Source organism: Manis pentadactyla, chromosome 4 (assembly GCF_030020395.1).
Source record: "Manis pentadactyla isolate mManPen7 chromosome 4, mManPen7.hap1, whole genome shotgun sequence".
NCBI classification, from domain to species: domain Eukaryota; kingdom Metazoa; phylum Chordata; class Mammalia; order Pholidota; family Manidae; genus Manis; species Manis pentadactyla.
Window position 1 is genome coordinate 140006692 of NC_080022.1, and position 13642 is coordinate 140020333.

A 13642-nucleotide genomic window follows, 5' to 3' on the forward strand; every position below is an offset into this window, starting at 1 on the left:
AAACTTTAAAGTTTTCAGTGCTGATGAAGTCCAATTTATCAGCTGCTTTTTAATGCTTGTACTTTCAGTGTCATATCTAAGAAACCACTGCCTTATCTAAGATCACAATGGTTTTCATCTAAGTTTTCTTCTAAGAGTTTTATACTTTTAGCTCTCACATTTAGGTTTTTGATCCATTTTGAGTTAATTTTTGTAATCAATGTAAGAGAAGGGTTCAATTTCATTCTTTTGTATCTGTTGTCCCAGCACATTGTGGAAAGACTGTTTTTTCTATTGAATTGTCATGATTTTCAACACTTGTTGGAAATTAATTGACCATAAATGTGAAGGTTTATTTCTGGACTCTGAATTCTACTCCATTGATCTATATCTATCCTTATGCCAGTACCAAACTGTCTTGATTACTGTAGTTTTGTGGCAAATTTTGAAATCAGGAAGTAGTCTTCTAACTCTGTTCTTTTTCAAGATTATCCTTGAATTTCTGTATGAATTTTAGGATCAGTTTATCAATTTGTGCAAAGAAAGTAGCTGGGATTTTTGATGGGGATGGTTTGTTCAACCTCTCCTCAACTGTAGCTCCACCTTCTCCCCTGGAGTTCCCTGAGGCACTCTGGGATTTTTTCCATAAACTCCATTTTGTGCTTAACCAGATTACACTGGGTTTCTTGCAATCAAAATAATCTTAACCAAACACACATAACAGCACAGTCCTACACCACCTCCCCAGGGCCTACACTCTCAGACTGTCCCCCAGATACCCAGAGACCCTGCTAAGGTCCCAGACTCAACACTGACCCACATCTCCGGTCCTTCATACCACCTTGTAATTAGTTCCCTTCCAGGTCACATATATCTTGACCAGTTAAAACAAACAGGCCCTCAATATATGCTTGTGAAATTGAACTAGATGTCCCAAGACAGCACCAAAAGAAACACTCCTACCACTTTACACCCCTTAGTAACTCTGCTTTACACCTAGCATCATTCAGCATGCTGACAGGAAGTCTAGTACATTGTTGCGCTCATTGGACAGAGGATATGGAAACTTCCATCCAGAGAAGTTAAGTGTCTTTGACCCAGAGTGACTTGCCTGGAGCACTCGGCTGTACTGACACTCCCTGCTAACCAGCATAGGCACAGGGGGACCCACTGTCCTGCCCCATCTTTAAGAGCTGCTTTAGAAGGTACCTCCTCCAGGCAGTCTTCAAAGACTGCTCCTACTGCACCCCTGGTGTCAACTCTACAGAGACTGAAAACCATCCACCCCGACTCTGCTACCTGTCCACCCTCACCCTTCTGAGCAAAGCAAAGCAGAGTAGGGAGCCTCTTATTTTTTGACCCACTTATATGTCAACTCTCAAGACTGGCTGTTTTGCCCAGGAACCTGCACCGAAGGCTAATACTCAGGGCTGGCCACTGAATGGCTCAGCAGAGGAGGGTCAGCTTGGGAAACGTTTTAGCTGAGATGGAGGAGTTATAAGCAGGGGGCGCTACCCCAGGAAAGGGGTACTCATTGGAGGAGTTTCTCATGCATGAACTAATTCATATGTGGCAAGATAATATTTCAAGCTAGTGATCAATGCTATTTTTTCCTCCCAGAATGTCCTCCTTTTCAAGTCACACAATTGAAGCAGGTGGTTGGTCAGTATTCATACTCTAAGGTGGAAGATGTGTATAAAGTTGACTTATTTAAGTCTCAAGGGGGAAAGAGGATCAGGATGCAAACAAAATGGTTTGGCCAGAAACATGGAGAGAAAAGGAACAAGGTGGTGGGGGAAGAGCAGTCCGAGTTTCTAGGAGACTGGTGGGCCTGCTCATTGCTTCCCAGGCGAATGAGCAGACACATGGTAAACCAAGACGGACAGTCCCCAGACCCCAAATCTGGTATTGGAAGCTTCAGAGATCCCCAGAGCCAGGCTGATCAGGATCACATATGTGTTGTAACAGATGACTCGATTGTCAACTGACTGCATACATACACTCTGGGGTGTTTTATGAGTCGTAGAACTATGTGGCACAATTTTTCAGGGGTAGGAATGTCAGAAAACAGCCTAATGGGACTAGGGCTTCACATAAAAATTAAGGTGATAGAAAACAGTTATCTTTCTTACATCCCTAAGTTGTAGCCAAAAGACACCACTATACAACTATACACATTCCCACCATTCTGAGGCCTGCTGCTTCCATTCCACTATCGGCCTTTTCCCCAGATGCCCCAGGAATCAAGAGTCTTGTCCAGCCTCCTCCAATCCAGAAGCCCCCCTCCCAGACCAAGATGGGGAATCTAGCAAATACAACAGCCCCACTCACGTTTCCCACACCCTGGCTGGAAATGAGCTCCCCCAGGGGAGCTCCAGTCTGCTGCCATCTCTGACCTCTATATAAAAGGAAGTGGCCACTTACTTGACCTTCAGGCTCGTGAGCATGGTCTTGTCAATCCTGCCGAGAGAAAAACAAGGGCTTCAATCAGTGCCAGAGCTGAAGAGTCTCCCAGCTAGCATCCACAGGGAAGAGGTCCCTGGCTTGCCTAGCCCACTAGACCAGCAGCACCCTGCAGGGGACAGTTCTCCTCCAGCCCAGGAAGGAAGGACGATGAGCTCAGAGAGGGCTAGAGCCACACATAATCCTAGGAGATGGGTACTATTATCCTTCCCATTTTAGAGATAAGGAAACTGAGGCTCAGACAGGTAAAATCACCGGCCCCGTCTAAATCCAGGTATCTGAGTCCAGACCCAGAGATCTTAAGTACTTTGCACGCAGTCTCTCCCTTCATTACCCCTCCTCCACCAGAGGACTGTGCAACCCAGGTTCCTCAGTCACTGGTGGCTGGACATTCAACACATCAGTATTTCCTGGGCTTCTGCTTTGGAAAATGCCAGCACGCTTAGCATCCTCAGCATCAGAGACACTCCTGTTCTGGGAGCGGCCAGTCCCATCCCAAGGAGGCAGACCCCACTCCTGGGACAGAACCCGACAGCAGGCTCCGGGTGCATGGGCAGGTGGGCTCGGTTAGGCACAGGGGCTCAGAGCAGGGAAGACCATCTCTGCAGACTGTCCCAGCAGCCAGCTCCTCTGCCAGCCTGCGCCCACCCTCGCTGGAAGGCAAGGAGGGCTGCTCAGCTTCTATTTTTACCCTCTGCATATGCCAGCCCATATGGCTGGTAAAGAGGCCCCTTCCTCTCTCCAGAGACAGAAAAGTGGGTGAGAGTCCCCCTGTCGGTGTCTCCTCTTGTTTAGGAGTCACAACCACCAGCATCAACACCAGTGTCACCTTACTATTGGTGTCACCACCACCAGTCACTATCAGCATCAGTATCATCACCATCCCTGTGTCACCATCACCCTCAGGTCACCACTACCCCATGTCCATCACCCTGAGTGTCACCATCAGCATCAGTGTCACCATCCCCCCCCCCATCATCATCACCATTAGTGCCAAAATCACCACCACCTCTAGGATGCTTGAAGCCCTGGGAAGGTCATTCAGCCCCCCTGTCCAGCCAGTTCAGCTCTGCCACAAGCTTCCCATACACACGGCTAGAGGGACTGAGGGGGCTGGGAGTGGTATCAGGGGCCACGTGGGGAGCAGTCAGAGCTGCCCCAGCAGTCACAAACCAGCACCAAGCCCTCGAGCTGGGGGTAGGACCCTCTCACTCTGAGTAGCCTTCCAGCACCTCTGACCTCAGCTCCCAACAGCGAAACAAGCCACACCCAAGGCTCCTGGCCCAGGGCCCTCCCCGCTTCTTCCCCACACACTTCCTGGGCCCCTTCCTTGGGGCTTCCACAGCTGGTTACCAAGGGTTTTGCTGGACCTCAACCCCCTTTGGAATGCAGACCCTCCTCTCCCATTCAACCCATTAGATGGGGGGAGGTTGGACCCAGAAGTCAGATCCCCACATTTGGCTGTAATACCTGTAACCCAGGACAACTCAACTGTACCCCCAACACTAAGCCCTGACGCTTTATATTTTCTCAAGGAACCTCTTTTAATCCTTACAACATCCCTTTGTTGTGGGTAAAGCAGAAATTCATGCATAGGGAAACTGTGACCCAGAGAGGGAAGTGTCCCATCTGAGATTCCCAGTGAGTTAAGGTGGAGCCGGCACTAGAGCCGGGACTCCTGGCACAGTGCCCTCCACCCAACCACCATGCCACCCATTGGCACTCCTGGTCACAGCAGCCCCTGTCCCAGCACCCACACCCACACCTACCCACCAGCCTGTGCACAGGGTTCCCACGCTGGGGTGTGGCTCCAAAAGGGTGGGACCTGGGGCCTTGGCAGGGCTGAGAAGGAAATGGGGCAGCATCTAGGACCCAGGCCTGTCCCGCACAGGAAGGCACAGTCCCTAGGTTCTCCCTGGCACCTTCTCTCTCTTTCCTCTTCTGCCCCAGCCATTCACTCTCATGGCTTTGTCTACCCCTGATGCTAGTAGTTATTCACTCAAGCATCCAACTTTTAAAATACCTCCCCCGGAGATTCTGTTCACTGTCTGGAATGGACCAGGGCTCTAGGTTCTTACAATTTAGTCCCCAACCAACGGTGATACCCCCTCCCAGCTGACAGCCATTCCAGATGATCCTCACCATGAGCCTCCAACCCCATCAGGAAGCCCTGCCATCCCTTCAAACTCAATGAACTCCCAGCCAAATGCGTGCTGTAGGCAACAACTCATGTGGTCATTCTGTAAGCATCTACTGAGCACATACAATGTGCCAAGCACAGTTCACCCATCTGCTCCACACCTCCCTGGACACCATCTCATTGCCTGGGCCCTGCCCTGCAGGAATCCCAGCCCAGCCCACGTGCTTCTCCCTGACTGGGACGCAGACTAGGTGAGTCAAACCCAGACCCCACTCTCAGGACAGGACAGCAGCCCCTTGGCCCTGGCAGCAGGAAGGGCCTGTGGGCCAGTCCCAAGCAGCGCTGTGGCTCCCCTGGCAACGCCTCATCCTCACTGTCCTCATCTGTAAATCATGGCATACCCATAATCCCTCCTGCCAGAGGATGGATGGCAAAGTGCTTTCAAAGAGGAAGAAAAGCAAATCAAAAGCTACACTTCTGTGGGAGGGAGTAATTAGCCAGCAGAGCAGAGGACCTCCACACAGCCTTCTGTGCCTCCCTCCCTCTCCCCCTTGCCTCCTGCACCCCCACATGAGCCCACCAGCTTCCACACCAGGACACCCCCTTCCGCCCTCCCTGCAGCAGTGGGAACCTTTCCTCTGACATGCCCCAGGCCCAGAAGCTGAAAGGAAACCGATAAAGAAAACCACTAGACCCCGTTCCACAAAGGAGGAGAAGCTACCAGCAGCTGGCAACTAAAGACAAGTCTCTGACCTCAGTCTCCCCACTTCCTGGCCCCCTGGGGAAAGGACCTCTCCCTTATCCCAGAAGGAAGCTTAGTGGCAAAAGGTGGCCCTGAGGGCAGGCAAGAGGCCGGAACATAGACTCAGCTACTACAGAGCTGGGATTGGCTGCCTGGGGTGGGACCTCTGGAGACAGGCCTGCCCCCACCACCCAGTTCGCACCCTGCAGAGAGGAGGCAGCCAAGGTCCAGTGGGCCCGAAGTCACAAAAGCGGCACCGACAGGAACACACACATGCACGCACAGGTACGAAGGGCGAGCGGCACAGGCTAGCGTCTGCTCAGAAACACAGAGTGCACATGAGGTCACATGCATAGGCACACCCCCCAGTCAGGCACACATCGCACAGCCACACAGGCTGGCAGTTGCAGACACACACATTCACAGTCATCCCAGAAGTGCCTACGCGTGTATGGGAGCACTGGACGCAGACACACACGTTCAACCAGTCACACTGGCACACGTTCACCGGCTCCAGCTGCAACCTTCGATTCCCTAGAAGATTGTGCTCAAGAGACAGAGAGGAAAAGCTTATAGTATCTGATGGCCCCACAAGGATCGTCCACCTCGATCTGCCCCAGCATCTGAAAGTGCCCCCCTCCTGAGCCGTGTCACAAGCACAACCTGAGCCCTCTGCTCCCACAGGCAGCCACAGCTCACACTCCCATCCCTCAACCACCCTGCCATCTGTCACCTACCATCCAAAGCCCCCAAAGGAGACACTGCGTTTCCTGCCAAACATGGTGTAGCCACTGGGCCCAGGGTCCCAGCAATGTCCCCAAGGCTGCTGGCAAAGCGCTGTGGTGCAGCAGGGTCAGTGGGCCACTGGTGTAGGGCGGAGTACCCAGAGTGGCAACCCCCCCCAACCAGGCTTCCTGTGGGTGAAGTCGCACGGTTGGGAGGTGTGTCCTGCCCTCCAAAAGGCACCAAGACAGGCAGGGGAGGTCGCAGAGGACAGCTTCCCCACACCCAGAGGAACCCGCAGCTCCGGAAGGGGCTCAGCTGGCAGATTGCACCACAGCCCAAGTTGGCAGCACAGCCCCATGCAACCCTGGCTTCCCGGAACCCAAAGAAGGCCTCAAGATTCCCACAGTTGTGCCTGAAAGGGACAGAAAGACCTGGTTGGAAGGGTCCAGGAGCCCGGCAGACCCGGCCCCTCACACTCACTCCCTAGTGCTGCCCGAGATGGGGCTTTGCCTTCCTGCTCCAGCTTGGCTCAGCACATGACAGATAAACCAGCCCCACACATGCAATGACACCTGCATGCATGTGGACATGAATACACATGCACCCATGTGGTCACAGGCACATGTGTAAATCTGTACACACAGGGTCCACAGGTACACATAGGACATGCATGCTCACACATGTGTCATCAGATACCCACCCACACAGGTGCACAGGTATTGCTCACTCAGGTGCAGGTTCACACAGACATTGACAGAGACACCTGCACATACATCTCATATACATACAACCCCCCGGACAAACACCTGTTCACACATGGACTTAGACACATGGGCTCCCACATCAGCATACTTGTGCACAAACTCAGGCACACACTCAGATCGCACACATGCCTACAGGATGCACACACACACATATGCAGGCACAGACCCCCTCCAGCATCTAGACAGAGGTCAGCAATACCACACTTGATGCTGGCAGTGGTGGAGGTGAGAGGGTGGCACCTGTGTGTGAATTTGTCCCCTTCCAGGAATTAAAGGCTAGCCCTCATCTCTGCAAGCACCAATGACCCTGTCAAATATACAGTAGGCGTTAATGACAGCCCTTAGAGGGGTGTGGCACATGTGCCACAACAGACCAGGGTATGAGAGCATAGGCCCTGGCCCTGCACCCAGGCAGTAGTGGAAGGGAAATTAGGCTGCTATGGCCTCTCCTGCTGGCCCACCCTCTCTGCAACTTCCTGTTTGGGGCCCCGCTGCCACTGTGAGAGTCATTATCTGTGCTGCAGTGCCAGAGGGCCACCCCCTCAGTGGTAGACAAAGACGACAGGCTTTTCTATTTGCTTGACTCCTCTGCAGCAGGAACAATGCTCAGGGACCTCTGGTGGCACCCTGGGTGGGCTGCAGGAGCAGCTTCAAGGTCCTGGCCCGATTCAGGTCTAGGGGCTGGTGAGTACAGGGTCCTTTCCTCCAAGGCAGCTGGCCTCTCAGCAGAAGGCTGGAGGTCCTCCATTCAGGACACACCATCCACCCCACCTTCACCAAGAAGGGAAGGATTGTGCAGTTCACCCTAGGGGATTGCATCAGACTGCCGGCTTCCTACTGGACATCCATTTCACACCCAGATCTCACCCACCCTGCGCCCACCCCACCCCCACAAGGTGCTCAGTAGGTACCATGGACACTTTGCTTCCTGCCTGCTCTGCATTTATTTGGCCTCACTCTGAGCAAAACACTCTGGCTCCATCCACCCAGGGCAGCACCTGGCCAGGCCTGGCCAGCCAGGGCATCCACCCTCCTGGACGCAGGAGTGCGCAGGGGACCCAAGAGAAACCAATGGGACTCATTTCTAGAACGCTTCCCCCCATCCTCCCCAGGGCTGCTGAACCACAGGATAGAAGCCTGGGGATGTGGAGAGCACAGGGAAATGTTGCCAACCTAGAGGGAAGGCAGGGGCAAAGACCGCAATGGGAATAAGGAGGCTCTGAGACAGCATCTGTGCCCCTGCAGGCAGCGGTCCTGGAAGACAGACCTCCCCCTCGGTATATAAGAGATGGAAGATGTCCTTTTGTTCCTAAAGCCAATAAGTAGGATTTATCTCTCTTCATGGAGGATGTCCCAACTAAGGTAAACAGTTGGTTTTTTTTGGCTTTTTTTTTTTTTTGAGAGGGCATCTCTCATATTTATTGATCAAATGGTTGTTAACAACAATAAAATTCTGTATAGGGGACTCAATGCACAATCATTAATCAACCCCAAGCCTAATTCTCAACAGTCTCCAATCTTCTGAAGCATAACGAACAAGTTCTTACATGGTGAACAAGTTCTTACATAGTGAATAAGTTCTTACATGGTGAACAGTGCAAGGGCAGTCATATCACAGAAACTTTTGGTTTTGATCACACATCATGAACTATAAACAATCAAGTCAGATATGATTATTCATTTGACTTTTATACTTGATTTATATGTGAATCCCACATTTCTCCCTTATTTTTTTTTTTTAATGAAATGCTGAAGTGGTAGGTAGATGCAAGATAAAGGTAGAAAACATAATTTAGTGCTGTAAGAGGGCAAATGTAGATGATCAGGTCTGTGCCTATAGACTAAGTATTAATCCAAGCTAGACAAGGGCAACAAAACATCCACGGATGCAGAAGATCTCTCTCAAAACAGGGGGAGTGAGGTTCTAAGCCTCACCTCTGTTGATCCCCAATTTCTCACCTGATGGCCCCCCTGCGACTGTGCCTGTCTTAGGTTGTTCCTCCCTTGAGGAATCTTACCCGTCTCTGGTTAACCAGCCGTCTTCCGGGGTAAGGTAAACAGTTTGATGAGCGAAAGAGAGAAGGCGAAAACAGCCCCTTGGCCACTCAGCCTGCTCCCCCACTGACAGCGACCCCTACTCCAGGCCAAGCACCCCCTGGGTGCAGAGAGCGCCTGCTCGAGCCAGATGCAGCTCACAGCTTGGGCTCATGAGTCATGTGGGTTACAATAACAAAATCCCCTTTGCAAATTATGTGTTTATCAGCTAGAGAGTTCATGGTGAGCTTTCATTGGAGCACATCATTTCACGTGCTTTCATGTGTCAGATAAAGAGGTGGGGTTACAGTCACACCAAACTTAGGCACTTCTGACTGCCAGTCTTTTCTATTCTTATCTGTACATACATATGACCATGTGTGTACACAGTGTCGGTCAACATACTCTAGGAGAAGACACAGCTGCAAAATGCTCACGCAGCACCATTATGCCAGCCTTCATAGTCTATGGAGACAGCCAGGTAAACTCCCAGGTGGGAGGCCACCTGGGCCAAGTGTTTGCAGACCCAGGAGGGCTGCAGGCCTGGGCCCAAGCAACTGAAGGTCAGCATAATGGCTCAGAGACCAGGCAGGGAGGAGCACTTCAAGGCCTCAGGGGCTGTCACCCTGAGGCTGGATTCTCCCACCTGGTTCTGGCTCCTTGCTTAGTAGCCAAAGAAGACACAGAGCCGTGGGATTCAGACAGCTGGCCAAGGAGTGCAAATGGCCCGGCTGCAACAGCAGAGGGGGGCACAGAACTCATGGCACCCTGGACTTCCTCAAAGCCACTGGGACTGGGACCCTGTGCCCTCCTTGTCCCCAGAGGGCCTGGACAGAGAGAAGGGAGGCTCCAGATGGCTTCTAATTTCTCTCTGTAAGCTCTGGAGGGTGATGAGAGCCACTCTAGAGGCTCTGCCACTCTGTCCAGCACCCACTCCCCCAGGCTGTGGAGCTGTGGGACCTCCAACAAGTCACTCAGCCTCTCCAGGCCTCGGTTTCCTCCTCTGTGGAATGGGGTGGCTGCAGCACCACCCTCACAAGATCACAAATGAACATAAGCATCAGCACAGAGCTCCCACCCCATTATGGCAGCTGTTATAATCATTCTCGGTATGCTTCTGCCTCCTCCCTCGGTCCTGCTCAGCTTCCTGTTGCTTCCTCTCTGACCCCTCGGTTCCTCTTCTGTGTGGGGTTCGGCAGCACTGGGTCCATGGCTCTCAGGCAAGGATTGTGATTCAAGAGAAAAGAGAAGCACTGTGGAGGCCCAGCCCTCCTGCCCCCACCAAACACAGCCCAGCTTCCTCCCAGACCCCGGCTGACTCAGACTGCCGACCATCAGAGGGAGACGAGGAGAAGCCAGGGGGACAGGGCAGCAAGGAGCAGCAATTTCTGAACCTGTGAGTTTACAAAGGGCCAGAGCCAACCTAGCTGCTTAGCTCATTCCAATCTCAGAACTGCCTCTGCGGTGGTACCACTATTATCCCCATTTTACAGATGGGAACACTGAGGCACAGAGAGGTTAAAGAACTTGACAAAATTTACCCAGCATGATGGCAGCAGAGCAAGGTCAGACTCTAGAGCCCAAGTTCTCAGTCACTGTTTTGTACAATGATCTGTGTCAGTAGGTTCTGATCACCAGATCAAACCTGCCCCACTGACTCTGGAACCTACAGAAAGGCACAACTCATGCCATGACCATTTTACAGTCGGGAAAACTAAGGCCTTGAAAGCAAAGCTCAGCTCAACAGATGGGAAAGAACAACGACGGAGTGGGACAGAGCAAATGCCCAAATCGTTTCAACGCTTGGCCAGACAGCCTCCTTCTCTCCTGAGGATGTCCTGGCCCCTTCCACAGACCACACTTTGGTTCCCCAAGTCACAAGGCCCTGGCTTCCCTGGTGGAGGCCTGAGGCTGTTCTAGCTCAGCTGAGGGCGCAAGTCCCAGCCAGAGCCCCAGTCCCAGGACAGAGCTCCAGAGAACCCACCCAACTCAACTCACTGGGTTTTTGAGGAATTGGAGCTGAGAAAGCTGACTGGGATCAGAGGAGGACAGGCAGCCCAGGCCCCTGACAGCTGCCCCTCTATCATGTCTGCAGGCCCTGAGGACAGGAGGGAAGGAAGAGACAGTGTGGTTTCCTCTGCTGGGTGAGCTCTGTCCTTACAGCCACCAGTGGGACCTGGAAGAAAAGACGTGCTCCTTTCCCAGGCATGGGGATGAGGCAGGTAAAGGAAGCCCAGGAAACAGATGCCCCTCAAGAAGGAGACACTAGATCGTTCAGCCTAGATCCTCTCCAACTCCAGATAGCGCGACCTGGCACCAGTACTGACACTGTGGGACTCCGCTCTCCTCTTAGCTCCACCACTGAATTGCCATGAGCAGGTCACATGGTTTATTAGGGCTTCAGATGACCCTTCCTCAAAGGCAAAGCTGGGTTAGCCTCTGCTTCCTTTATAAGTCAGGTGAGGCCAAAGAGTTATGGCAGAGGACACTGATCTCCAGGAATATAGGGCACAGTGCCATTCAGAGCCAGCAAACCCATACCGGTTAGAAATCCACACACTGGGATAGAGATAAAATGGCACCTAACACCTGCACTGAGATTTACAGTGCACTGATCCCTTCCCCACGTCTACTATCTCAAGGGCTCGACTGCATTTCCCATTGCACAAGTTCTGAAATGCAAGATGATGACAAAAAAAAAAAAATCCCAAGAGTACTTGCAAAAACTGGGCTCTAAGAACAGGACCCCCACATACGATTGCACAGTTTATTTTGATCTGCTCAGTAATGCCAGCCTCCCAAGAGAACTGCTGGCAGGTCATGGCTGTACACTAAAGAAGCTACGAGATGTGTCATGATTTTAGAAAACTTTAAGTAATAGGAAGGTATCAACTTTTACCCATCAGATAGTAAAGGTAAGATAAAAAAAAAAAGATCTTGATAATGGTGTGAGGATATAAGGAAACAGGTATACCCACCATTAGTGTGTAGATGTTTGAAAAGGTCTATCAAATTTTAAGTGCACATACCCTTTGTGCCAACAATTAGACCAAATTTTTAAAATAACAAAACCTCTTAGAAATGTAAGCCTTTATAAACTCATATAAGTTGACAAGATCTATGCACAGATGATAATTATATCATTGTTTCTAACAGCAAATACAAAAAATAACCTAAATCACCATTATTTGACTTTATTGTGGAGGAAGCATACAATGGAATACTAGGTAGCCATTCAAAAGAATGAAGTAGAATTTATATGTGTTACCATATGATGATATCCCAAAAATGCAACTTAAAAAAAAAGACAGCTCACCCTTAAATAGAATTCATGCCTCATATCAAATTTACCGAGTATCATAATTCTTCCAAGTGGTAAAGATACCTCAAGACAAATGCTGGGCATAGAAGCTACAGGGCATAAATATGCAAAGAAATAAAAAGCTAACCATTTCAAACAATAAGGCTTCTCTCTCACTTACCAACTTAACATTTCCCTGTATGGCCCCGGAAGATGACTGGTTAGCCAGAGACGGGTAAGATTCCTCAAGGGAGGAACAACCTAAGACAGGCACAGTCGCAGGGGGGCCATCAGGTGAGAAATTGGGGATCAACAGAGGTGAGGCTTAGAACCTCACCCCCCCTGTTCTGAGAGAAATCTTCTGCATACGTGGATGTTTTATTGCCCTTGTCTAGCGTGGATTAACACATAGTCTACAGGCACACACCTGATCATCTACATTTACTCTCTTACAACACTAAACTATGTTTTCTACCTTTATCTTGTATCTACCTACCACTTCAGCATTTTATTAAAAATAATAATAATAAAGAGACAAATGTGGTATCCACATATAAATCAAGTATAAAAATCAAATGAGTATTCATATTTGAACTGACTGTTTATAGTTCATAATGCATGAGCAAAACTGAAAGTTTCTGTGATGACTGCCCTTGGACTGTTCACCATGTAACTTATTCACTATGTAAGAATTTGTTCTCCATGTAAGAACTTGTTTGTTATGCCTCAGAAGATTGGAGACTGACGAAAATTAGGCTTGGGGTGGATTAATGATTGTGCATTGAGCACTGACTCCCCTATACAGAATTTTATTGTTGTTAACAACCATTTGATCAATAAACATGAGAGATGCCCTCACAAAAATAAAAAAAATTTAAAAAAAAGTACACACTTCCAATGGTAAAATAAATAAGTAACTGGGATGTAATGTATAGCATAAGGAATATAGTCAAGATACTGTAACAGCTTGGTATGGTGATAGCTGGTACCTAGAATTCTCATGTATATAAATGTTGAATCACTATGTTGTACACCTGAAACTAATGTAATGTAATACTGTGTGTCAACTACCCTTCAATAAAAAATAATTATCTACAAAAAAAAAAAAAAAAGCTCATAGAGTAGGATCCCCTTAATTTAAATAAATATGTAAATTCTTACATATGTCTAGACAATTTCTAGAATGAAACTTAAGCAATGGTCTTGATTACTTCCAAAAAAATGGAAACAGGACTGAAAATCTGGGGGAAGGGAATTTGCACTGTATGCCTTTTTGTGCCACTTGATTTTTAATTTTACTATGAACATGTTATAATTTAAAGAAATAGTGTTAAATATATGGATGGTTTGCTCTAGAAGACAAAAAAAGAGTAAAGGGAACGGAAGAGGGGAGGAGAAGGAGTAAGCTACAAAGTCTCATTTCTTTAAAACCTTCTTAAATGACTTGGAGCTCGAACTGACCACTGATCCCAGTCCTGGGACCACCTCTTCTA

The 13642-nt window shown here is 49.6% G+C and overlaps 1 protein-coding gene across 6 annotated transcripts in view; it reads right to left on the reverse strand.

The window, feature by feature from the left end:
- RAP1GAP2 (RAP1 GTPase activating protein 2) overlaps positions 1 to 13642 on the reverse strand; it is a 210913-nt gene that overhangs the window by 172139 nt on the left and 25132 nt on the right. For 3 of the 6 annotated variants that reach the window (XM_036906110.2, XM_036906109.2, XM_036906113.2), the window contains one exon: positions 2404 to 2439. The exons of 2 other annotated variants lie outside the window; for them this stretch is intronic. In XM_036906110.2, coding sequence (XP_036762005.1) covers positions 2404 to 2439 — 36 coding nt within the window. Of the gene's footprint in view, positions 1 to 2403; positions 2440 to 6061; positions 6195 to 13642 lie in introns of those variants that run through there. One more of the 6 variants, XM_036906112.2, reaches the window with a different exon arrangement.